This window comes from Schistocerca nitens, chromosome 9, assembly GCF_023898315.1.
Source record: "Schistocerca nitens isolate TAMUIC-IGC-003100 chromosome 9, iqSchNite1.1, whole genome shotgun sequence".
In the NCBI taxonomy this organism is placed as follows: domain Eukaryota; kingdom Metazoa; phylum Arthropoda; class Insecta; order Orthoptera; family Acrididae; genus Schistocerca; species Schistocerca nitens.
Window position 1 is genome coordinate 359,141,528 of NC_064622.1, and position 27,630 is coordinate 359,169,157.

General features: G+C 39.3%; 1 protein-coding gene across 1 annotated transcript in view; it reads left to right on the forward strand.

Moving 5' to 3' along the window:
- LOC126203496 (DNA-directed RNA polymerase III subunit RPC2) overlaps positions 1–27,630 on the forward strand; it is a 185,825-nt gene that overhangs the window by 76,482 nt on the left and 81,713 nt on the right. The window contains exons 6-9 of the mRNA XM_049937825.1: positions 4,271–4,428; positions 8,271–8,382; positions 17,646–17,831; positions 25,861–25,974. Of these exons, the coding sequence (XP_049793782.1) occupies positions 4,271–4,428; positions 8,271–8,382; positions 17,646–17,831; positions 25,861–25,974 (570 nt within the window). The remainder of the gene's footprint in view (positions 1–4,270; positions 4,429–8,270; positions 8,383–17,645; positions 17,832–25,860; positions 25,975–27,630) is intronic.

Here is a 27,630-nt window from a genome sequence, read left to right on the forward strand (position 1 = left end):
AGGTCAGCACTAGCGCAACTAGTTGTTGATGTGATATTCATTGGACTCTTGCCTGTAAACACATGCCATGTAAGTGCTCTTGGAAGAGAGCTGTGGCACTGACGTGGCTCTGTTGTTGTTCCTGTGTTATGATTTGCGAAGATGGAAAGAAATCGAGATTTGAGCAGTGATTAAGTACTTCGTAAAGAAATGTATGAAAGCAAAGGACGTTCATGCCGATTTCCAGAATACACTGGGGGACTCTGCTCTTTCATATTAAACTGTTGCCAAGTGGACAAATGAATTTAAATTTGGTCAGGAGGGCTTAGATGATGATCTGCGCAGTGGTCGGCCAAGATGCGTCACAACTCCAGAAATCATTGCAAAAGTGCACAAAATGGTCATGGAGGATTGCCAATTGAAAGTGCGTGAAATTGCTCATGCTTGCCAGATGTCATCTGAAAGGGTATATCACATTTTAATTAGAAATGAAAAAAATTGTCTGCAAGATGGACGCCACAACTCTTTGACGCTGGATCAAAAAGGCGTGAGAACGGGCATATGGGAACAATGTTTGGCCCGTTTTAGGAGAAACGAACAAGAGTTTTTGCGCCGGTTTGTGACCACAGATGAAACTTGGGTGCACTACTATACCCTAGAGACAAAATAACAGTCAGTGTAAACATGCTGATTCTCCACCATCAAAGAAAGCAAAGCAATTCCCTCGGTGGGAAAGGTCATAGCATCAGGGTTCTGGGATGCGAAGGGGTTCTGTTTGGAGATTATCTCCCCACTGGGCAAACAATAATTGGAGTATACTACGCTACCCTCCATGAACAAATTGCAATGAAAGATACACGAAAAAAGGCCAGGTTTACCAAAGAAGAAAGTCATCCTCCATCAAGACAGTGTGAGCCCACACACATGTGCTGTTACCATGGCAAAATCACATAAACTAAGGTATAAATTGTTGCCACACCCGCCTTATTCATCTGGCATGGTTCCGTCAGACATCCATCTCTTCCCAAAACTGAAAAATTTTCTTGGTGGAAAGATTCACTTCAAACGAAGAATTTATAGCCAGAGTTGACAACTATTTTTCAGGCCTGGAGGAAACTCATTTTCGAGATGGGATCAAGGCACTGGAATATCACTGGATCAAGTGCATTAATCTACAAGGGGACTACATTGAAAAATAAAAAAAGTTTCAGTGATGTAAATACTTTTTTTCTATTCCATTCCAAGAACATTTCAAACAACCCTCATACTTCTCATTATTTCCACTAAGTGACCCCTCTGATAGCTGAGTGAAGATTTAAAACACAATAAATGCAAAACTTGCTTAGTTATATGGCCTGGTGTTTTATTCCACTTTTATGTATGAATGGGAAGTTGATCAAGGGTTTCCCACATCTTGTCACTCAGTAACACTTAATTCTTATTCTTAAGGCATGTTATTTGTTGAAGATCATTTCAATGTATATTTCAAACAATGGAGAATCCAGGAGGGAGTGTAACAGTATTGTGAAAAGGAAAGTTGCTACTCACCATATAGTGGAGATGCTGAGTCGCAGATAGGCACAACAAAAAGACTGGCCAGTAAGACCTTTGTCAGAGTTAGACGGTCAACACACACATACACATTCACGAAAACGCAACTCTCTCTCTCTCTCTCTCTCTCTCTCTCTCTCTCTCTCTCTCTCTCTCTCTCTCACACACACACACACACACACACACACACACACACACACACAACTGCAGTCTCAGGCAACTGAGGCCACACTGTGAGCAGCAGCACCGGTGCATGATGGGAGTGGCATCTGGGTGGGGGTAAGGAGGAGGATGCTGTTGCTCGCAGTGTGGCCTCAGTTGCCCAAGACTGCAGGCATGTGTGTATGAGTTGCATTATCATGAGTAAGTACGTGTGTGTTTGCTGTGCTGTCTAATTCTGACAAAGGCCTTAGTGGCCAGTCTTTTTGTTGTGCCTATCTGCAACTCAGCATGTCCGCTATATGGTGAGTAGCTACTTTTCTTTTCACAATATTGTTGCAATTTATATTTCAATGTATGTCCAAAATTCTTATGTTGTTGTCCTACAGCTGGAAATCTTATTAGTTCCTCGTTTTGAATTGGTTATTCCCAAGCCACACTTAGAAATCTATGGACATGCTAGAAAAGGAAAGATAGGCTTTTTGGAGTATAGTGTGAAGTTATCTTGTGAATGTGGCATTTTTATTTTATTTCTGCATTATCACTGGAAGTAATGTGCATTAGTAGATAAAGAACTGGCAATGTAAATACTTCTGGGCTGTCATGAAGATGAAGGACAATAAAATATATGGTTTGACATGGTACTCTCAGCTACCTTTAGGTTATGCAGAAATTTCATATTTTAAGCTAGGTTTGGGGTTTAAATAATGGAACCTTTTTTTTAATATACTCCAGTGAGGAAGTATTGGTGTTTTTAGTCTGTTCAGAATGAGTTGGTTCTGTGATATGATTGGCTCTAAGGTATCTCACACTGCGTGTATAATTTGGCTTTAAGGAATATTTAATTTTGCTATTCAGAATTCCCACAAAATATATATTGTATTGATTTATGTGCAATCTTCGTTTTTATTTTGTACATTTATGCTCATGTCTATATGTTAAGTGACTATCAAAGAACCATGGGAGGGGAAAAAAAAAAACAGCATGCCATGGCAAGACTGTACAGTGTACATACTCAATTGCAATAGAAACATGAAAGCAGGTGACATACATGGCACAATTGCTTATCCAAGTCTGTATGGGCATAGGTTTTGGGGTAGAATCGCCCTGACTGTGAATTGTTTGTGTTTGGCACACAATTTTCAATTTAAAATGAATTGGAATGGTAGAGTGAATAACATGCTGATGACAGTACACATAGCCAAATCGCTGACAGATTAGAGACCAGCCTGTTATAACAAGGGGGGTTTTGCGTTGAACGTGATGCATAGTTTTTTTTTTTTTTTTCATAATTGTGCAGGTGATGTCAGGAGAGAAGAAACATTCAATGATGGTGTGGACAAACTCAGCCAATTGCTGCAACAAAGTCCAGCCATCAAAGCATGAGTCTTGGTTGGAGAATCTTCGATTAGCCTGTGTTGCTGGCACTGAGATGTCATTCTGTGTGTTTGGTGACCTGTTAAATGTATTCCTCATCCATGAAAGGCGCTGTATGGCTATGTCAATCTTGCTTATCATGAAATGGACTAAGAAACAGTTGATTAGAGTCATGTGCGTGAATAAGTGGTATTTTAGCCTGATGAAATCAAACATTGGAAAGTCCAGGATGGAATAATGACAGTGTTATGAAGAGGATAGATTGCTACTCACGATATAGAGGAGACACTGAGTTGCAGACAGTCACAACAAAAAGACTGTTATACATTTAATCTTTCGACCAAAAGGCCTTCTTGTAAAGTAGAAAACACCCACATTTTCGAGTGGGGGCGGATGGGCTCTCTCTCTCTCTCTCTCTCTCTCTCTCTCTCTCTCTCTCTCTCACTCTCACTCTGATACACACACACACACACACACACACACACACACACACACACGCAAACCACTGTCTCAGGCCACCGAGGCTGGCCTAATATATATATATGTGTGTGTGTGGCCAAATATGGTGGTGTCTTTGTTATTTTGTGCAGTTTCATGTCAGGTGTATTGGTGGCTGTAGTTTTTAGTGATGACATCTTGACTTATGTGAATCCTTTTTGTGATGCATTGGGACCTGTGTTATGCTTGACAGATGATAATACCAAACACAGCACTGGCCTGGTGTTTAAGTACATGCAACATGATACTATACTTCTAGTCAGCCCACACCCGGGGCTAAAATCAAATTGAATATGTATTGGACACATTAATCAAAGGGATTTCAGCGCTAATGATGCCACTATAGAGCATTCATTGCTGACTCCAACTTTGGGAGATGTTGCCTCAAGTTGTACTGGGCTGTCTGATCTACAATGTGAGGAGCCATAGCAGTTTCTTTATTGCCAAGTGTGGACATCATACTTCGTATTTATACTCTTTATGCCACTATTGGGGCTGACATCACATCTAGTGCCACCCATGGCCAGTTTTTTGGTATACCATAAATCAGTATGTCACCTGTGACTGTACTGATTGTGTATCTTTTATTGCCTAATGTTTCATGAATCTCAAAGATTCTTTTAGTGTATGGGCATAAGTGTGAAGTGTTTTTGCTATGCAGTGAAGTATTTTGTTGATCAAGAGGTATGTTTCAAATTTGTTTCAGGATGTTCCTATTGCTGTAGTTTTCAAGGCTATGGGGGTAGAGAGTGACCAAGAAATTGTACAAATGATTGGAACTGAGGAGAGAATGATGCAACGAATAGCCCCTTCTCTTGAGGAATGCCACAAAGCAAATGTTTTTACGCAGACACAGGCTCTCAGGTAATAATCATATTTATGCTTACTGTGCTGTACTTTTTTTATTTAAAATCTCTTGTGAATGTGCTGGCTGATATTCTTATTGGAAGAGAATGAAATACACAGAGAAACTCAACAGAGATTTCAGATATACACACTTCAAGTCAAAAACATAGTAATGTCATTAAAAAATACAAAATCAGCAGGCTGTGATGGATTGTCTATCAGTACACTGAAAAGATGCATAGACAACATATCTGATGCCATGGCCACAGCAGTAAATGATGTAATTGCATCAGGTTGTTTCCCAGATAGTCTAAAGACAGCACAAGTAACCCCGATTCACAAGAAAGGTGATAAATCTAAAATTGAAAACTACTGCCCCATCTCAATCTTACCTGTATTTTCTAAGGAAGCTGAGAAAGTTATTTATACTAGACTAATGACATTTCTGAGTCAACACAATTTAATATTTGAAAATCAGAATGGCTTTATGAAAAACAAGTCAACATCAGTAGCACCAGCACAATTAATAGACAAAATAATAACTGCCATAGAGAACAAGGAGTATGTAACTGGAGTGTTCCTTGATCTAGAAAAAGCTTTTGATTGGGTCAACACCACCATATTACTTGACAAGCTGTGGAACCTGGGTATCAGAGGAACTGGCTATGAGCTAATAAAATCGTATATGAGCAATAGAAAACAATTTGTCTTGCTTAAAACAAACAGTGGTTCTTACAAATCTAAAATTACTGATATCAAATATGGAGTGCCTCAAGGTTCTGTCTTGGGATCCCTTCTTTTCTTGATTTATGTTAATGATATACAGTATTGTTCTCCTAATTGTACAAAAATATTGTATGCAGATGACACATCAATAGTGTGTAAACACAAAGACTATGAGAGTCTGGAGGTACAGTGCAACAGTGTAACTAATGAAATAGTCAAGTATTTTAATTAAAGCCATCTAAATGTAAGTGCTTCAAAGACTGCAATGATGGAATTTAACACAAGGAAACAAGTAGAATTTGACATGAAATTATCCATAGGAAATGGCATTGTAAAAAAGGAAAAATGGACAAAGTTCTTGGGAATTACAATCCAGGACAGCCTCAAATGGGACATGCATATTGATTCCTTAGCATGTAAGCTGTAGAAGAATGTGTTTGCTATAAATATGATTAGCAAATATTGTAAGGACATGTGTGTTCTAAAAACTGCTTATCATGCCCTATTCTCATCAAACTTAAACTATGCTGTAGAAATATGGGGTGCAACAACTCAAGCCAACCTAAGTACATTATTAATACTACAGAAAAAAATTATCAGAATTATTTGTGGTGCCAAACCTCGAGAATCATGTTGGAATCTGTTCCCAAAATTAGGTGTGCTTACCATTATAGGTGTATACATATTGAAAGTTATATTGCTTGTGAAAACAATAAATCCGAATTTCAACTGTGACCTGCACCAGTATGATACAAGGCAAAAGTTCAGATACCATGTAAATAGCGACAGAACAGCTTCATATGAAAAAAATGCACTTCATGCTGGGCTGAAGCTTGCCAATGCCCTACCAAAAAGTCTCACAACCCTTCCTACTAACAAATTAAAAGATCAGCTAAAAAGAATTCTAATTGAAAACCCTTTTTATTCCCTAGACAAGTATTATATCTGTGTGAAAAGTGCTTCATAAGTATGTCAAGCTCATAGTTTTAAGTAACCTGCAACTAATATAATGTTGATAAACAATATTTGTAATATCGTGATTGTATACTACCAAATGTAAAATCCATCAAAATGTAAAATTTATTAATACAAACAAATCTTTAGTTTGTAATTTATAAACTGACGTATTCAGAAGAATAATCTGTATGATGTCCTGAAACTGTATTATTTCTAGGGATTGTATTTGATTATTCGATGTTGAATAAATATTATTATTTATTATTATTATTATTATTATTATTAAATTTAGTGCAGAACTGGCTTCAAAACCCCAAAATCATAGTTCGAATCCCCTTTCAGCACATGCTACTTATGTGACAGAAAGGCTGATTTTGGACTGTTTATCTGAGTGAAATATTTGATCTACTCCTTTCTCCCATGATGTTTCACTAAAAATGGTCCACAAATTGATGTTATTGAGCAGTAAATATGTTTAAGTAAAGTGTTTGAGTAATTGTCTAGCCAGACTTTCCAATTTTTAGAGCATCTTTTGCTAAAAATCAGTTTTATTTGTATCTTTATAATATTTGAAAACTTTTTGCTTTGTGCTGTTGGCTGCAGGTGATATGCAGAGAAGTTCTTATTTTGATTTTTAATGATATTGTAATATGCCACTGAATCCCTGAACTTTAGTTTAATAGTAATGTTGCTATTTTTGTGGTATATTTTCTTATAGACATGCACAATTTCTGATTTGAGAGTCAATGTTATGTTCAACAGTTATGGTCTTTGTGAATCATAGTTAGTTTAATAGTAATGTTGCTATTTTTGTGGTATATTTTCTTATAGATATGCACAATTTCTGATTTGAGAGTCAATGTTATGTTCAACAGTTATGGTCTTTGTGAATCATAGTTAAATAAGAATGTCCATCTTGTTTGCATTTTTTCCATACTTGCTGATTTGATTGCATACTAACTTTAACTGTAATTTTTCTGTTGTGGCATTGACCTCATGTAAATTTGGTTTCCTCATAAGTTCTTCAAATGCATTTATTCATTTGGCCCCATAATTGATTCAGTGGCATATTACAATATCATTAAAAATCAAAATAATAACTTCTCTCCATATCACCTGCAGCCAACAGCACAAAGCAAAAAGTTTTCAAATATTTGTTTTTTGGGGGGGTAGGGTTTTTTTAATGGTGGTTCAGGTGAATAATATGAAATGCTGCTGTTTCTGATTGCAGCTGCTTGTTTCGTTTGAAGTAATTGAAATACCTTTTCAGTGAAGAACTTATCATCTTTTCCAATGAAATGTCCAACTGAGCTGCCTAATGTAGTCCTATGTGAGGCCCATTTCCTATTTTAGTTTTTAATTGTGTGTGCCTAAGGTTTATAAGGCCTTACATGTGTTGTGGTATCACAAGAAAATTTCTCGTGCTGTTGTTGAGTTCATTCTTTATTTCCATATTGTGAGGAGATTCTTGCCAGGCTTGTAAGACATAGTTTCTTACCACATGGCTGAAACCTTGCACTTACCTCGGTTTCAACTTAGTCTCCATTTGTGCTGGTTTATGTCTGAAGTGTGTTGCTGCTGCTGCTGTTCCTCTGATATGATAATTTGAGACTTTCCTTTGTTTTTTGAAAATTAAATTAGGACACTGAAACATTTATGTTAAAATAAGGTATATAAAGCAATTGATAATGTTACATTTACTACAGGGACTATGATTACCAAGAATAAAGTGAAGCTGAAAGATGCTGAATCTTTTACTGTAGTGGATAGACTGTGTGTTTTTTTTAGGAGCAGCACTGAATTGTAGTATTAATAAAGATGATATGTTTCCTCATGGTGGCTATTGGTTTACTGTTACCATTGATCACCATTGTTTGGTGTGGAAATATCTTGGAAATGGAAGGGACTTGAAAATTCCTGTGTACATGATGTAATTATGTATCACACTTTTAATGTTTTTGAAGTTTTTATTAGAGATATAAGTACATCTTATTGTAATGATACTATGCCTTTTTTTTGTAAGAACACGAGATAAGTGTATGATTGGCAATTTATGTATGGTATAAAGGACAAGGTGTGTGTGAAAAAGCTTCGAAATTTTTTATGCCATCCAAGTAAGACAGAACTTCCTAAGGTCCAGTGTTTTGCATGTAACAGTAGCCTTTCTTTTGTTGTAGATATATTGGAGGAAAACTGAAACAGAAACGGTTTTTCTCACCTGCGCCTAAGAAGACTCCTATTGACGAAGCACGTGACCTGCTGGCTACAACAGTTCTTGCTCATGTACCAGTAAGAGTTACCTTCTATTTATGACTGTTTTATGTTTTGGCAGTTCACAGTTTACTAGTCTTTATTATCATTGTTTAATTGATGAAAAGAGAAAATATAAAAATACAGGAAATGAAGAAGGCAAAAGGGAATACAATGTTATGAAAAGGATAGTTGGTATTCACCATTTAGCAGGATGCTGAGTTGCAGATGGGCACAACAAAAAGCCTATCAGAAAATAAGCTTTTGACCAGCAAATCCATCACTGGAAATACACACACACACACACACACACACACACACACACACACACACACACACACATGCACACATGATGACAGTCTCTGGCTGCTGAGGCCAGACTGTTAGCAGCAGTGCATGATGGCAGAAGCAACCAGTTGGTGGGAGTAAGGCTGAGGCTGGGATGGTGGACGGTAAAGTGCTGCTTGTGGCAGGGTACAAGGACGAGGTGGAGAGAGGGTACAGAAGCTAGGTGCAGTCTGAAGGTTAGACAGAGGGGAAGGGGGGTTAGCAGAACCTCCAGACTGCACCTAGCTTCTGTACCCTCTCTCCACCTCGTCGTTGTACCCTGCCACAAGCAGCACTTTACCATCCACCACCCTGGCCTCAGCCTTACTCCCACCAACTGGTTGCATTCGTGGAATAGAGGAATATGATGTAGGAACGGGAACAGGCAAGGAGCTAGATGGGTAAAGACAATGACTAACGAAAGTTGAGGCCAGTAGGGTTAGAGGAACATAGAATATATTGCAGGAAGAATTTCCACCTGTGCTGTTCAGAAAAGCTGTTGCTGGTGGAAACGATCCAGATGGCACAAGCAGTCAAGCAGTCTATGAAGTGAACGTCGTATTAGTGGCATGATCAACAATTGGGTGGTCCAGCTGTTTCTTGGCCACAGTTTGTGGATGGCCATCATGTGGACAGACAGCTTGTTGGTTGTCACACCCATGAAGAATGCAGCACTGTGGTTGCAGCTTAGCTTGTAGAACACATGACTGGTTTCACATGTAGTCCTGCCTTTGACAGGATAGGTTATGCTTGTGACAAGACTGGAGTACGTGATGGTGGGAAGATGTATGGGACAGGTTTTGCTTCTAGGTCTATTACGGGGATCGGAGCTATGAGGTTGGGGGCAGGTGTTGTGTAGGGATGGACGAGGATATTGTGTAGGGTGGTGGGCAGCAGAATACTGCTGTGGGAAGGGTGGGAAGGATAGTGAGTAGGCCTTTCACATTTCAGGTCAAAATGAGAGGTAGTCGAATCCTTGGCAGAGAATGTGATCCAGTTGCTCCGGTCCTGGATGGTACTGAGTCATGAGGGAAATGCTCCATTGCAGCTGGATAGTGCGACTTTGGGAGGTGGTGGGTGACTGGAGAGGTAAGGCGTGGGCGGTCTGTTTTTGTACGAGGTTGGGAGGGTAATTATGGTCTGTGAAGACCTCAGTGAGGCCCTTGAGACAGATCTGAGGTACAGCTGTGGGCACTCTCATTGAACCATCCTTTGTCAGCCTATTCACGGGCCATCTAGAGGAATCCTTCCTAAACACCCACAACTCCAAACCCCTCATCTGATTCAGAGTGATTGATGACATCTTTGTGATCTGGATCAAGGGTGAGGACACTCTATCCACATTGCTCCATAACCTCAACACCTTCTCCCCCATTATCTTCACTTGGTCCTATGCAACCCAACACGCTACCTTCCTCGATGTTGACCTCCACTTCGAAGATGGCAACATCAGTACTTCCGTCCATATCAAACATACCAATCACCAGCGATACCTCCATTTCGACAGCTGCCACACATTCCATACTAAGAAGTCTCTTCCGTACAACCTATCCACCCATGGCCATCGCATCTGTAGTTATGAGCAGTCCGTCTCAAAATATACCAAGGATCTCACAGAGACCTTCACAGGCTGGAACTACCTACTCAACCTTGTACAAAAATAGATTTCCTGTGCCTTATCCCTCCAGTTAGTACCACCCAGGACTGGAGAAACTGGGTCATATTCTCTGCCAGGTTTTCGACTCTATCTCATCATGACCTGAAATGAGGAATGTCCTACTCACTATCCTTCCTACCTCTTCCACCGAACCTACACAATATCCTTGTCCATGTCTACTCAATCCCTGCTCCCAAACCCTTGCCTCATAGCGTATATCCTTGTAATAGACTTTGATGCAAGACCTGTCCCATACATCATCCCACCGTCACCTGCTCCAGTCCGGTCACAAGCATCACCTATCCTATCAAAGGCAGGGCCACCTGTGAAACCAGCCATGTGATCTACAAGCTAAACTGCAACCACTGTCATGACAACCAACAAGATGTCTGTCCGCGTGAATGGCCATCGACAAACTGTGGCCACGAAATAGCTGGACCACCCAGTTGCTGAGCATGCCACCCAACACAATGTACTTGATTTCAACAATGGCTTCACAGTCTGTGTCACCTGGATCCTCCCCACCAACACCAGCTTTTCTGAACAGCGCAGGTGGAAAATCTCCCTGCAATGTATCCTACATTCCCATAACCCTTGTGGCATCAACCTTCATTAGTCATTGTCCTTACCCATCTAGCCTCTTCCTGGTTCCTATTCCAGCAGTACACAGCCTTCTGTTTCACCAACGCACCCACGGTCTTTTTACTTCTCTCCTTTTCCACTATGCCCGCGCCCCCACTGCCCCTGCCCTCTAACCTCTGACTGCACAGCACCTAGCTGCCCTACCCTCTCTCTACCATGTCCCTGTATGCTCCCACAAGCAGCACTTTATGGCCCCCAATCCTACACTGCTATCCCTTCTCCTCCCTGCCGCAGCCTCCTTCTTAACCTCACCACCCAATTGCTTCTCTCATCATGCATTGCTGCTCGCAGTCTGACCTCAGCAGTTAAGAGGCTGTGTGTGTGTTTTTTTGTTGTCCCTACTTTCAACTCAGCTTTTCCACTATATATTGTCGTTAATCCATCCTGGATTTCCCATTGTTCACAAGGGAATATAGATACATGAGATCTGTTCAAAAAATTAAGGAACTTTTCCACAAAATTTTTCTGCGCTTACCTTTTATTTATTGTGCATGGCCTTCTTTGAAATACTCTCCTCCACAATTCATAAACTGCCCTGAATGTCATTTCCACTTCAGGAAGCAGTCTTGGTACGCCTCTTGCTGGATTGCTCAAGGTTCTGTCTGTGAGGGTTGTTTTTTTAGCTCATCTATCATTGCAAATCTTCGTCCTTTCAACATGGTTTTCAGCTTTGGAAATAAAAAAAGTCCACAGGGCTCAAGTCTAGAGAGTATGGAGGATTTGAGTGATGTCATTCATTGTGTAGTAGTCGTGCAACTATGGGTATGAATGTGTAGGTGCGTTACGGTGAGGTAACACACCCGCATGCAAGTGCCCTGAATTTTCTCACCACATTTCAGGCCATTTTCTTCTCACATTTTCTCGCAGGCATCTCAATATGTGTAGATATTACCATCAATTAAAAATTTGTCCTTGTGGCACAAATTCATGATGAACTAATTTTTCAGTTTCAAAGAAAACTGTCAGTACGGCTTTGACATTTGACCTCACCTGACGAGCTTTTTTTTTTTTTTTTTGTCCTGAAGAACCTTTCCTGACCCATTCTGAAGAATGAACCTCGGTCTCAACATCATAACCACAGACACACGTCTCACCAGTAGTTGTAATTCTCTTAAGGAACATCTCATTGTCATTTGCACGAGGTGAAGGTCTTTCTGGTCGTGACTCATGAGTCGTGAGATGAACATGGCGACAACACAATGCATTTCAAGATACTGTCTCAGGATTTCATGAAATGATCCAACTGGAATGTTACATTCTTCTGCAATTTCTCGGCCATTGAGTCTTTGATTGGCACACACAATTTCATTGACATTTCAGACGTGAGTGCCATCAGTAGACATCAGAGGTTGTCCTGAATGAGGGTCATCTACAACTTCTGTCCATCAATTTTTAAATTGTGTGAACCTTTCATAACATCAAACACGGCTTAAGTACTCATCACCGTAAGCTTCCTGCATGATTTCGTATGTCTCTGTAAAGGTTTTATTGAGTTTCACGCAAAATTTAATGCAGACATGTTGCTCCTCTGCCATCTCAAAATTCGCAAACTATGCGACACAACGTTTGAGTCAATTGCTAACAGACATACAGCAATGAAACTCCCAGCAATTACACATTAAAACAGGCATGTACAGAGATGCCAACCTCATTTTGCTCCAACATACCATTGGCGTGAAATTATGAATGTTCTGGAATTTTTTGAACAGACCTCGCACAAGAAATGAGATTGACAGAAAATGCAGAATGGGTAAGCAGGAATGGTTAGAGGACAAACGCAATGCCGTAGAAACATGTATGACTACAGGAAAGGTAGGTGTCAAATTTAAAGTAGCACTACATTGCCTACATGTTTCTTAGTTCCCCATGTAAATTGTTTGTTTCTCTGTATGTGAAGTTACTATATTCATCAATGAACAATTTTGTGTACATTTTTTAAATGGCAGTCCATTGCCTATTTTTTTTCTCCAAACTACATATTTGTTAAGAAAAATGACTTGTCCTATATCATGTGTACTTTGTACAATATGTGATCCATAGGATAAATAAATAAATAAAATACAAATACAATACAATACCCAAAGAAGATGAAAGAGAACCTTGGAGAAAGGAGCAGCAGCTGTTTGAATATCAAGAGTTCATATGGCAAGTCAATACTAATCAAAGAACGGAAAGCTGAAAGGTGGAAGAAATATATAAGCCATCTATATAAGGAAAGGAAGTTGTTAATAGTGTTATGTGAGAAAGAAAATAAGTATGGATAAAGATGGGAGATATGGTACTTAGAGAACAGTTTAACAGCGCAATGAAAGACTTTCATGGAAACAATGTACCTGACATTCCCTCAGTGTTGCTGAGGTTTCTGGGAAAGCCAGTCATGACAAAACGATTTCACCTGGTGTGCAGAATGTACAAGATGGGGTAAAAGAATGTACTGATTCCAATCCCAAAGAAGGCAGCTGCTGGTAGGTATGAATACTATTGAAGCTTCAGTTTAATAAGTTATGATTCCAAAATACCGACATTAATTATTTACAGAAAAATGGAAATACTTATAGAAGCCGACCTGGGTTCTGTGGAAATGTACAACATGTGAAGCAATACTTGATCCTGCTTCTTATTGTAGAAAATAAGTTGAAGAAAGGAAATCCTACCTCTTTGAAATTTTGAAGGTAGCATGTATAAAATACATGTAGCAAAAGTTTATTTACAACTTGTACAGAAACCACACTGCAATTAGAAGAGCGAAAAGGACATGAAAGGGAAGCAGTAGTTGAGAAGGGAGTGAGGCAGGGTTGCAGTCTATCCCTGATGTTATTCATTTTGTACATTAAGCAAGCTGTGAAAGAAACTGAGGAGAAATTTGGAAAGGGAATTAAAGGTTACATAGAAGAAATAAAAACTTTGAGGTTTGACGCTTACATAATTTTGCTAGAAATGGCAAATGACTTGTGAACGCAATTGAACACAATGATTATTGTATTGAAAAGAGACTATAAGATGAATGTCAACAAAAACAAAACAAAGGTAATGGAATGTAATTGATTTAAATCAGGTGATGCTGAGGGGAATAGAGCAGGAAGTGGTCCAATAATAGCAGTTGATGAGTTTAGTATTTGTGCAGCAGAATAATTGGTGATAGCTGAAGCAGAGAGAATATCAAACACAGACTGGTAATAATAAGGAAGTCATTACTGAAAGAGAGGAGTTTGTTAATGTATATGCACCAGAACAACCGGGAATTTTTTTATCCAGAATAAAACTGGGAAAAACTCGGGAATTTTTTAGAATTCCGGGAGTTTTTCATTGTTTTAGTCTGTATCCCACTACTGCAGAATAATACTACAGCAATAAAATGTAAACGAGAAAATAAAACTGAAATAAAACTTAAGTTGCAAAGAAAATGCACCATTTACAACAATAAAACACAGTAGACACACAAGTGATTGCCAAAAGTGAAATGTTATGATGAAGATTGTGGAATACTTCATAACAGCAAACTGCTTACAGTGAGTGTGACGTCATAACTGTTTACGTTAAGTTCATTTTGAGCAGCTGCCAGCGGGCTCATGCACATGCGCAGTTGAGTGGGATTTGAGCAGTACCTACTGCTTCTGACTCCTTGAAGTGTGGCTGCAGCAGTAGCAATAAGCAATCATGGTACTCAGAAAAATTTTTCCGGCGCCTCCAAGCTGCCAGATTCGCGCAAGTGCAAAGCAGTCTGGGTTGTAGTGGGGAGGGGGATAGTGACCCATGTTTACGTTAAGTGGTTTTGCTGCTTCCTCTTTGTTAACAGTTCACACATCAAATGAAAACAAACCCGATTTCTGTGGCCAGGAGCTATCAAGTGAATTAAAATGCATTCACATAGTTACAGAAGGCTAAAATATGTTATTAGTTTCCATTTTCAGATTTTATTTAATTTCCAGATTTCTGGCAGTCAAGCATTAATCACCTTGCACAGCAACGAAGTTGTTTTTGTTGGTTTGCTAAGTAAATTTGGCTTTTATTAATCTTTTCTGCAGATGAAGACAATTTATAAGAAACAAATTGTTTCATTCCTCACTATTGGCTAGTTTCAACTGTTCACTGACTTTAAAGTGCACGTTTTCATCTTCTGGCACATATGGCATTATACCATAATAAAGAACCAAACATGAGACAACACAGTACTGGTACTCCAAGAAAATATGCATCCCAAAAACTGCACTGGAAAGCTTAATAGCAGGTTGGGGTCTACTTCATTGTAAATCTGGACATACGAATGTGTCCTTTAGACCGAACAATGCATTTTACTATTGTTTACGAAATTTCTATGTTCTTGCAGTATCCTCTGATGTCCTATTTCTTTTATGATGTCATGTAAGATCTCTTAATGCTATATGTGTACGAAGATATGGGCTTTCTATGTCATAATAGTTGCCCACATGCAGTAATGCCTGTTTTCTGGTGCGCTCTCGCAGCTGCTGAAACGAACCCATGTCAATGAGGTCGCAGGAAAATGTTGCTTATAGTTCTTTGAAAAGCGTAATTTTCAAAGGAAATTTGCTTTTACACAAGATGAATTATACGTGCGAGAATGTACAATGAATTTCTGAAATCGCAGAGCATTTGACTCTCATTTCAAACTTAACACTTTGAGTACAATCACTTAGAATAATTTCGAGCCCAGAAGAGCAGACATTAATGTCATTATTTAAAATTTTACTGGCACGTTTGTGGGATGTATCTTAAAGTGTAACAAACGCTAAAAAGACCAGTATTATATGTGAAACCTTAGCTTTTCTTGTAGCTTATTAATCTTCAAGATCAATATTATTTGTGAAAGCTTAGCATGTCTTGTAGCTACACTATGTACATTAATTTAAACCATTAACTTTTCCTAATTATGTGTTCACGCTACTTAACAGTGATGTTGCCATTGGCTGACTACGTCACATGTCCTATGCTCTGAATATCTGCTACCTCAGTTGCCAGTAATTATACCAGCCTCGGTGATGTTATTCTGCAGTTGTTTGATGCAGAGGTTGTGCCATTACACAGTTTTGGCAAATTCAAATTCTGCAGTAAAATGACTGGTGAACCAACATACACAAATGTAGAACCTCCCAGCTGGCAAGGAATAGGGAAAAAATCGTTTTGGGAAGATCTTTGATGCACAGCAATATGTACGCTGCATATTTTCATATTGCGATACACTGCATATTTTCATATTACGAAAGTACAAACTCAAATTCCACCAAGCAAAGCATGTTAATTTCCAACTGGCAACGAAAAAGGGCAGACGGTATTTATACTGGGAATACCTTTAATATTGTCTCCATTGCCATTCAGTTTAATGAGATTGCAATTTCCAATATGACCATCAGCAAAGCACAGGGCCAAAACTTCTCATATTGTGGTGTTAACTTAAAGGAATCATGCTTTTCTCAAGGCCAATTCTAAGTCACGTGCTCGTGAGTTGGATAGCCTCAAAATTTGCTCATTTATAGTCTGAACAATAAAACTACAAATATAGTGTATAAGCAAGTTCTCTGAAGAAAGGAAATATAAATATGTGTAGATGCAGTAAAAATTAAATTTCTTATCAAGTTAAGTAACATTTGATTCTGACATGTTCTACTTAAATAATAATGTTGTATTGTATCGTTCATTAATTAATTTAGTATGCACTGTATACATAATACATTTAACAAAATATACATTTTTATATATCTGATAGAGAGAATGGTCGTCATGCTGTCAAACTTGTGATATATTCTGACCTGGAGAACACTATGTATTACAGCTAGGGAAGTTTTTTGGAATATAGTTCCAGGAAAAATGGCGATCTGTATAATATTGTAACTTATTCCAGTATACACAATTATAATTGAATTTAAGTTGTTTGTTTTTATTTTTAGATGTCTGGTTTCAACCTTCTAAGAGATAATCTTCAGATCTTACATTCCTTGATGACCATGGGGACCATAGAGACCATTGGCATACAGCAAGCCCATCTGTGCACATCTAAAGAATACTGCAGTGTTCTCCATGACTGCACAGATGGATCTGCTCCACACTAATGGTTCCTATGATCATCAAGAAATGAAAGACTTGAAGATAATTTCTTAAGAGATAGAAACAGGTCACCTAAAAATAAGAATAACCAACTTAAATGTTATTACAACTGTGTGCATTGAAAAAATTATTGCAGCTAGTGTTCTATATTTGTGTAGAAAATTATAGATTATGTTCCTGCAAATAATCATATTAATGCAGAGTCTATTATGTTGTTATTGGCATCTGTCATTATGCAGCACTGTAAGTTTCACCCATTCATTGATAATTCATAAACAAAAAGATTCTTTCTGCTATTAGCTTATCAACAACACTTAGCAAAAACAATTGATTTTGTAACTTCACTGGTTGTAGTAAGATGGTTTCTTTATACGTAAGACATTCATGGACTTTGCTGTGCACTGAGGGACGCATATATATTTTTCCAATGGAGGCAATAGCATTTAAATGCTAACATTACTCAACTTTGACAAAGTTTTATCATTTACTTTTATAATAGGTACAGTTTTCTGCAAGTAGGAAGATTGTGTAGGCATATTCTGTAAATCTGAGAGTGAGTGTATGAGTTGCTTGCTTGGCAGACTTTGAAAATAATTGAACAATTTCTCAACTGCAGGTCGAAAATTTCAACTTCAAAATTAAAGCAACATACACAGCATTGATGGTCCGCAGAGTCATGCAGGCAGAAGTGGATCATAATCTGATTGATGATCCAGACTATTATGGTAACAAAAGACTGGAATTAGCTGGTTCACTTCTGGCACTGATGTTTGAAGACTTATTCAAGAGATTCAACTGGGAGGTAACTAGCATTTGATTTCTAGATTTATTTTAGTATTTCAGAATAGTACCAGTGACAAATGCCTTGTGCTGGTAAAGATGACATTCAGTTTAACATTATTTTTTCTATGTGCATCTGCCTCTTTATTTTATACTAAAAACTGATGAATCTTCAGCCTTTGATAGTCAGCAGCATCTGCTGATTTATTTTTGAACTTTATATCATGTTAATTATATTTCAGTACTTTAGCAGAAACACATTTTCCCAATCCCCCTTCTCTTGTAGCTTTTATTGTCTCAAAAACCATTGCCTAATGGTGATAATTAAAGAGTGACAATTTTTGGAACCTTTAATCTTGTGTGGCCAACAGGCTTACCACAGTGGTGACACTGGTTCCATCAGATCACTGATGTTAAATACTGTTGGGCATAACTAGCACTTAGATGAGTGACCGACTAGGTGTGCTGAGCATTGTTGGCAAATGGGTTGCGCTCAGCCCTAGTGAAACCAGTTGAGGTGGCAGTTGATTGAGAATCAGCAGCTCTCGTCACAAAAGCTGATAACTGCCAGGATAGCATTGTGCTGACTATATGCCCTTCAATATCTGCATCTAGTGACGCCTATTGGCTGAGGATGACAGGGCAGTCAGCTGGTGCCGTTGGACCTCCCAAGGCCTGTTCAGATGGTGTCAATCTTGGGTGGTGGTTGTGGTGGTGGTGATCATGTCTGAGGTTTAAAGTGTCTGTATTTGGAATGAGAATCGTACGTTAATATTTGTTGTTAAAAATTGGTTGTAATTTTTGTGTTGTCGTTGATACAAAGTTGAGACAAAGTAGAGGATGTTGTTTGGTGGCCAGTGTCCTCTTGCTACAACACAACTGCACACATGTATTAACAGGTTTCCTTTTCAACAGAACAAGAAGCTACTTATCTTAAGCTAGACTCTGAGCTAGAGGCTGTGACTCTGACGGGCTGCGACTCCTACTACGAACGAGCTGGCTTACTGTGACGGACTGGCCCTCCGGTCTGCGGCGGCGATCTTAATACTGGCAGTTGAGATGGCATTGCTGGTGTGTTGCTTGCGAGTCTGTCTTTCGCCTCTCTCCTGATAGGCACACTTGATTCAGCACCTATTATTGATCTTCTTGCAACCTTTTTACCGGTGTGCTGGCGACAGCTTACGCCAACACAGTAATCTGTTAAAAACTGAAAGGTAAAGCTTAAAAATCTGTTTTAAGCATAGTCCAAGACAAGCTACTCATTATCCAGGAATGCAGATTAAATAAATACAGCAGAGCAATAATCAAAAGCTGGTAACAGAATCTAGAAGTAGATATGTTGACAGTGATGATAGTTAAGACAGCAACGTTGTACTATAAACTGATTGATGGTGAGAAATTTCCTGGCACATTAAAACCATAAGTCATACTGAGGTTCAAACCTGAGACTTCTGCTTTCTGTGTGGAAGTGCTCTACTGATTGAACTACCCAAGCATGGCTCACATCCTGTCCTTAAAGCTTTACTTGTGCAAACAGTGCACCTGATCCCCTGCCTTCCAAACATCATAGAAGTTCTCCTGCATACTGTGCAGGACAACCATTCCTGGAAGAAAGGTTATTGCAGAGGCATGGCTTAGTTACAGCTAGGGTAGGGGAGGTGGGGGGGGGGGAGGGGGGAAAATGATACACATTTGCCTTTTATGTGAAAGTGCTCTACCAATTGAACAATCCAAGCATGGCTCATGATCTGCCCTCACAGCTTTACTTGTGCCAGCAGTGTACCTCATCCCTTTCTTTCCAAACATCACTGAAGTTCTCCTGCATGCTGTGCAGTACTACCATTCCTGAAAGAAAGGCTTATTGCAGAGACATTGTTTAGCCACAGCCAGGAGGGGGGTGGGGGGGAGACTGTTTCCACAATAAATTTTTACTCTGTAGCAGAGTGTGTGCCGAACTGAAACTTCGTCGCAGATTAAAATTGTATGTCAGACTGGGAGTCGTGCTTGCATAGCACAGTCAGTAGAGCACTTGTCCACAAAAGGCAAAGGTCCCAGGTTCGAGTCCGGTCTAGCACGCAGTTTTAGTCTGCTAGGAAGTTTCAAATTGGCACACACTCTGCTGCATAGTGAAGAATCATTCTGGAGATTAATGGTGAATTATGAAGCAATGGCCACAGTCAATCTGTGTGGCAAGAAGAAATTTAGTGGCCCAGAAGTAAAGGGAAAATTGGATAAATTGTCAGCTGCAAACCTCAATTTTGAACATTTGCAGACCTTTGATTGTTAGTAATTTAATATTAACAATATGAATTCCATGTGAACTGAAATGAAACTATGCATCTTAAGTTATTAAGTTATTATGGATGTTCCATGTGTTTAAAAAATCATTGACCTTCAGGTTATTAGGCAGACAGCTGAAATTACAGATATACATGGTCATGATCTGACCAGTTGAAGCATACAGATGTCAAACATGTACAAACATAGCAGCAGCTCAGGATATTTGAACACAGGATTCTGTGCAAGCTCTATGGGGCAGTTCAGTATGACAAGGGTTTCTGGAGATCTAAAACAAACACTGAGTTGGATTGTCTCACACAAGGAGCTCACATTGTAAAATTAGTAAAAAGTAATAAAGTAACCTGGCTTGGACATGCCCATAGGATGGGTACTGGCAGAATGACTAAAAGGGTTTTCAAAGGATGCGAACTCGAAGAAGACAGAGAGGCCACAAAATCAGTGGATAGACAATGTGGAAGAAGATATAAGATCTCTCAGAGACAGAGGATGGTGGAGAACACACTGTAGGTGGCAGAATGCAGGAAACTTATTGAAGAAGCTAAGACCCATGCAGGGTTGTAATGCCATGCGGAAGTGGTGGAGGAGAAGGAGTTAGATGAAGAATAAATTAAAGAACACCAGTTTTACACACCCAACTTTCAGGGAACCAAAGCAGTGAAGGTTTCGTGAATTTGAGCAGCTGGTTGTCAAGTATGTGTGGGACAAATGCAGTGGAAACTTCCTAATTACTTCAACTTATTTGAATGGAGACACTATAGATAAAGAGGAATTTTCCAACTGTATGCAGTGTGAAATTCGAAGCAAATACAGGCTGACTCATGAGAATTCTTATGAGGGTGGGGCTTATATTACAGCAAAGAACAGCACTAGCCCGGTGACTTCCCACACTGTGTGATGAAAAACTAGTTGTGTTTTAGTGTAAGGAAACACAACTGTTTGCTAGGCCTCCTAGGCAACACTGATCAGATGCCTGTTTATTTTGATATTTTGTTACATGGTATTGTAAGCATGATGGATGATAAAGATCATTTATCAGTGAGAAAGCCAGAATAACAGCCATGCTGTGTGTTCTGGTAGTTGATAGGCATCTGCCCCCACATGTCATTATTTTTGCAGGTAGACAATACTGAAAGGGAAACTGCATGCAGGACTTCTCTTTGTACGTCAAGAAAAGTGATGGATGACAAATAACCTGATGCTAGATTGGCTGAAGGTGTTTTCTTAACCAAAGAATAATATTTGTACTGGGTTCTTTCAGGGAACATATCACCCATAAAAGTGAGGATTTGATATCGGAGAACTGGCCTCGTAAACTGACAATAGCCAGGAGAGCATTGTGCTGAGCACATGCCACTCCAAATCCACATCCAGTGACTCCTGTGGGCTGAGGATGACACGGCGGCCAGTCGGTACTGTTGGGCCTTCGTGGCCTCTTTGGGCAGAGTTTAGTTTTAGATATCGAAGAACAACACATTTCTGGTAGCTTGGCCCCAGAGCTTCATAGTATGGATGTTTCTGTCTTGATGCTTTTCATGGCTTACCTTGGGCAGATTTATAGTAAGCCACATATGGCAGGGGATTGGTGGTGAGTGCCACACCAATAGGGCTAGGACTCGTATGTCAGGGCAGGATCCAGATGCAGCACCTGACCAATATCCCCTCCACATTCTACTCCAGTCATGTGACTTGCTTGTCCTATACTGTCAGATACAGGGTCACCGATACAGGGTCACCTGTGAAAAAGATCGTGTCATATATCAGCTCTGCTGCAATTTAAGTACAGCATTTTATGTTGGCACGACCAAAAACCAACTGCCCATATGCATGAATGGCCACTGGCAAACTGTGACCAAGAACAGAATTGGCCACTCAGTGGTGGAACATGGTGCTGAGCACAGTATCCTTGGTTTCAGTAATTGCTTCAAAACACGTGCTATCTAGAGCCTTCCTCCCCAACAACAGTTTTCCTGAATTATGTAGATGGCAGTTGGTTTTGCAATACATTCTTTGATTCCTTAATCCTCCTGGACTCAATCTCCACCAACACCTTGATGTACACCCACACCCACCTCCACCCTCCCTCATGACCCTGACTTCACTCATTCTGCACCAACTCTATCTTCCCCACAATCTCCCCTTTTATTCTGTTTCCCCCTTCCATTCCAGCAATTCTCTCTCATAATTTTATATCTGATGTTTGTGCTGTTTTGTGTGCAATACCCTTCTGAATGTTGGGAACAAAGTTCCGGCAGTATTAGCAGAAACTGAAATACTGTCCGTGTACTATATGTTAATATAGCCACGTACTCTTCCCCCTCTCTAGCCATGTACTGTTCCCCCTCTCTGTTGTGACAGTGAGCCTTGTTTATTATTGTTATTTGCAAATTCAGATTCCGTAATGCTCCATGGACCTTGCTATTATGGGGAGGAATGCGTGCCTAAGCAATACATATAACCATACTGTAGATGCAGCCACAGTGGAGGAGTATCTGTTGAGAGGCCAGACAAATGTATGGGTCCTGAAGAGGGGCAGCAGCCTGTTCAGTAGTTGTAAGGGCAATAATCTGGATGATTGACTGATCTGGTCTTGTAACACCAATCAGAATGGCCTTTCTGTGCTAGTACTTTGAGTGGCTGAAAGGAAGGGGAAACTACAGCTGTAATTTTTCCCAAGGGCATGCAGCTCTACTGTATGGTTAAATGATGATGGGATCCTCTTGGGTAAAATACTTTGGAGGTAGAATAGTCCCCCATTCGTATCTCTGGGTGGGGACTACTTAGGAGGACATTGTCATCTGGAGAAACAAAACTGGCATTCTATGTATCCGATTGTGGAATCCCTTAGTTGGACAGTTAGATTAGAAAATTTAGAAAGGGAAGTAGATAGGTTAAAGTTAGATGTAGTGGGAATTATTGAAATTTGGTGGCAGGAAGAACAGGACTTCTGATCAGGTGAATGCAGGGTTATGATTACAAAATCAAATATAGGTAATGCAGGAGTAGGTTTAATAATGAATAAGAAAATAAAAATGTGGGTAAGTTACTATGAACAGCATAGTGAATGGATTATCCTTGATCTTATTCAATCGGTATATGGAGCAAGCAGATGAGAAAACCAAATAAAAATTTAGAGTAGGAGTTAAAGTCCATGGAGAAGAAATAAAAACTTTTAGATTTGCTGATGACATTGTAATTCTGTCCGAGACAACAAAGGACTGAGAAGAGCAGTCAAACAGAATTGTCTTGGAAAGAGGATATAAGATGAACATCAACAAAAGTAAAACAAAGATAATTGAATGTAGTCTAATCAAATGAGGAAATGCTGCAAGGATTATATTAGGAAATGATTCACTTAAAGTAGTAGACAGTTTTGTTGTTTGAGCAGCAAAATAACTGATGATGGCCAAAGTAGAGGAGATATGAAATTTAGGCTGGCAGTGGCAAGAAAAGCATTTCTGAAGAAGAGAAATTTGTTAACGTACGATATAGCTTTAAGTGCTGGAAAGTTTTTTCTGAAAGTATTTGTATGGAGTGTAGCCATGCATGGAAGCGAAAGATGGGTGATAAACAGTTTTGACAAGAAGAGAATGGAAACTTTTGAAATGTGGTGCTGCAGATGAATGTTGAAGATTAGATGGGTAGAACATACAGCTAATGAAGAGAAACTGAATAGAATTAAGTAGAAAGAATTTTGTAACACAATCTGTCTAGGAGGAGGGATCAGTTGATATGGCACATTCTGAGACATCAAGGGATCACCAATTTAGTATTGGAAAGAAGTTTAGAGATAAATATAGCAAGCAAGATTCGGAAGGATGTAGGGTGCAGTAGTTATTAGGAGATGAAGAGGCTCGTGTAGACTAGAGTAGCGTAGAGAGCTGCATCACACCAGTCTTTAGACTGAAAACCTCAATAACAACAGTAGTATTCTAATCTTCAGCCAATAAGCCATGAATACAAGTTTCCTCTTTTCTGTGAAAACCGACTGCAAGGAAGAAACCAAAACAGCACATCATTGTGTACACAATTTTTGTTTAAAATATGTATAATGAGAAGGAATGTGAATGAGAGAAAAAATTTCTGTAGTGCCTCAAATGCCACACTGTTGTAATTCAAACTGACTGTAGAAAGAAAACAAAACTCCACATATTCACAGCAGAGCACAGCACAGCACAGCACTGCACTGCATTTTCTTTCTTGTAGTCTGTTGGTTTTAACATAAAACTTGTGCTTCATGGTTTAAAAAAATATGTAGCCTGCGTCCATATGAATGTTTATTAGGGTATCATGTAAAAATTTGAAGTAAATTGGTCAATTTTGAGATTTTTGGTAACAACATCAAACAGGAACTTCTCTTTATATAGTGATACTAGCTTAGCACCTGCTGCTTTGCTCACTAGACTGTATGACCTACAGAGATTTTTTTGTTCTTATTAAACTGAATTTTTATGTTATAAAAGTGGTCTTTTCTGAATGTATTCTGACCAAACAGTGATTCTGGTAGCTGAAGTCCAAAGGTTTTGTTAAACGTGCCTTTTGAGTTCTTGTTGAGATATTTCCATAACAACTTTCATTCCCTAACAGATATTTCTTTATAGCTAAGAAGTGAAATTCCAATTTTCTTAAATTTAGCTTTAAATTTTTTTATGTGAAAAAATATTTTCTTAAAAATTTTAATCTCCAATTGCACTACTTTGTCTGCAGCTTGTGTTCTTGTGGTAGCGTTCTCGCTTTCCGCGCACAGGGTCCCAGGTTCAATTCACGATGGGGTCAGGGATTTTCCCTGCCTTGAGATGACGGCGTTGTTGTGTTGACTTCATCATCATTATCATTATCATCATTCATCCCCATTACAGTCGGAGGAAGGCAATGGCAAACCACCTCCACTAGGACCTTGCCTATTTGGCATTTCGGGTCCCCCACATCATCCCTTGTGCTCCTCAGAGTATGGGACATCATCATCATCATCATCATCATCATCATCATCATCACACTCCTTTAGGGGTTGAATTTCCAGAAACACTGAAACCCCCTTTTTTTAAAATTTCTAACCAAGAAATCAAATACGAATTGTCATAGATGTAGCCTTAAAAATCCTTTGGTAGTTCTTTCACACCCATTTCACTTCCTTAGGGTTGAATTTCTAAACACAGAGACATACATATGTTTTATTTCTGACAGAGAAGCTGAATACAAATTTTCATAGATTTAAGTTCAAAAATGTTTGCACAGTAAAATAATTCCATAAAAACTTTTCGTACTCCATCTCACTCCCATATGGGTTGAATTCCCGAAAATAGTGAAACACATTTTTTTTTTTTAAATTTCTAACTGAGAAGCCAAATTAAATTTTTTGTAGATTTAGCTTTAAAATTGCTTTCGTAATAAATTATTTTCATAAAAATCTCATCCCCTATTTCACCCCCTTATCATTGATATTTCAAAAAAATCCTTTCTTAAAAGATTCCTACCATATAAGATCCACACCATCTCCAAATTTCAAGTTTCTGTAGTTAGTGGTTTGGGCTGAGCGATGATGAGTCAGTCAGTCAGTCAGTCAGTCAGTCAGGGTGTTGCCTTTTATATACAGAGATAGATAAAAGAACACTAGAAGTGTTCTCTTGTTATATGTATGCCTCTTTAATGTGTCACTATACAATCAGTAATTATCATGTCACAATTGTTAGTCTCCAATTGGTACTCGAGATATATTTTGCCCAAGATAAAATTCTGTTTGTTTGTCTTTTTAGCTCAAGATAATTGCTGACAAGAACATCCCCAAATTAAAGGCAGCACAGTTTGATATTGTGAAGCACATGCGGCAAGACCAAATAACAAATGGTTTAGTTCATGCTATATCAACGGTAAGTTAGTTGCTTTTAAGTATTTAGTAAAAATTGTACCTCAAGTGGAAAAAAGAAATATTATATGTTAATTAATATTCTGTTTAAAAAAATTAGAATTATGTCATCATTCTAATTTGAATTTTGACTTGGAGTACATTTGAGGAAAGCTTCAACAGCGGACAAGGTCTGGAGACCCAATGGTGAAGAAGGTGTAAAACCCACTTTGGCAGTGTCTGTACTCCATGTTAAGAGCGGCTAAAACTGGCATCTGTTCTCCATGTCAGGAGTGTCCTTTCCTCCTGCTGGCAGTAGCTCTAAAATGCTTGGTGACAGGCTATGTGATGAGCCAACCGTAAAAATTCTGTCACATATGGAAATGTTGTCTTCTGGATCTGGTACAAAGGCTAGGGCGTCCCCCATAGGTGACACGCGTTGTCAGTGTGAGAAATGTACAAGGGTTACCGTTGCATGGGTGGCGACAACTAAACAAACTAGCCCTTGCATCCCATCTTGCAACACTCAACGTCGGCATCATGACTGAACGGGACAATGAGCTATCTAAAACCCTAGAAATCCAGCACATAGACATCTGTGCAGGTCAAGATACATGGACACTGGATGCGGTTCCAAGCTGATGTATAAGGGCACAAACGTAACAGCTAGTAGTGTTGACATTATAGTATCATCCACTAGCACTTCGACAGCATGATGTGCCAGAGCAGTTTATTAACTGGGTGCAGTTACTTTATGCACAGCCAAGAAGTCATGTCCATACAACCTCGGGACTATCCAAGGACTTCCCCATCACAGTTGACGTTCACCAAGGTTCTGCACTATCACCACTTCTGTTCATTCTCGTAATGGACACTGTGACAGCTGACCTGCTGCGGCCATTACCATGGACCCTACTTTATGCTGATGACATGATGCTGGCAGCAGAAAACAAGCTTGATCTGCAGAGCCCAACTCAAAAATGGAGTGGCTGGTTGGCGCAACACAGTTTGTGCCTTAATTTGAAGAAAACCAAATACATGACATATGACAGAAATGAAATGGGAACCATCATGATTAATGGTGAAGACCTGACTCTTGTGAGTAAGTTTAAGTACCTCACAATCAGAGTCACTTGCCACTGCAGGAAGGAAGATAATTTAAAATAAAAAATCTATCGTACTGTCATCCAACCAGTCGCCTCGTATGGTTGTATGAGTGCTGGCCGACTACAGAATGCCGCCTAAGTGTAATGGAAACAAAGATGTTAAGGTGGACAGCAGGCCTCACTAAATTAGATCACCTTTCCAAGGATAGCATTAGGAAACAGTTTGGTGTTGCACCGATCCAAGACAAGATGCGTGAGCGTCGTCTTTGATGGTTTGGGCATGTTTCACGAGCCAGTGATGACTATTGTGAAGGTGGGTTACACACTCGCAGTTGTCAGCAGAAGACCCAAAGGACGACCTAAGCAACGTTGGGCTGATACGATTCATAAAGACCTTAAATGCGTGAACATCCACCCAGATGCAGCCTGTGATAGAGTGAAATGGAGATGATGGACCCATGTAGTGGATCCCGCAGGCATGTGGGACAAACACTGAAGGAAAAGAAGAGTGCATTTGAGGAAAATGTATTATAATTTCATTTATGACATACAATGCTGTGCTAAGTATTCAGTTG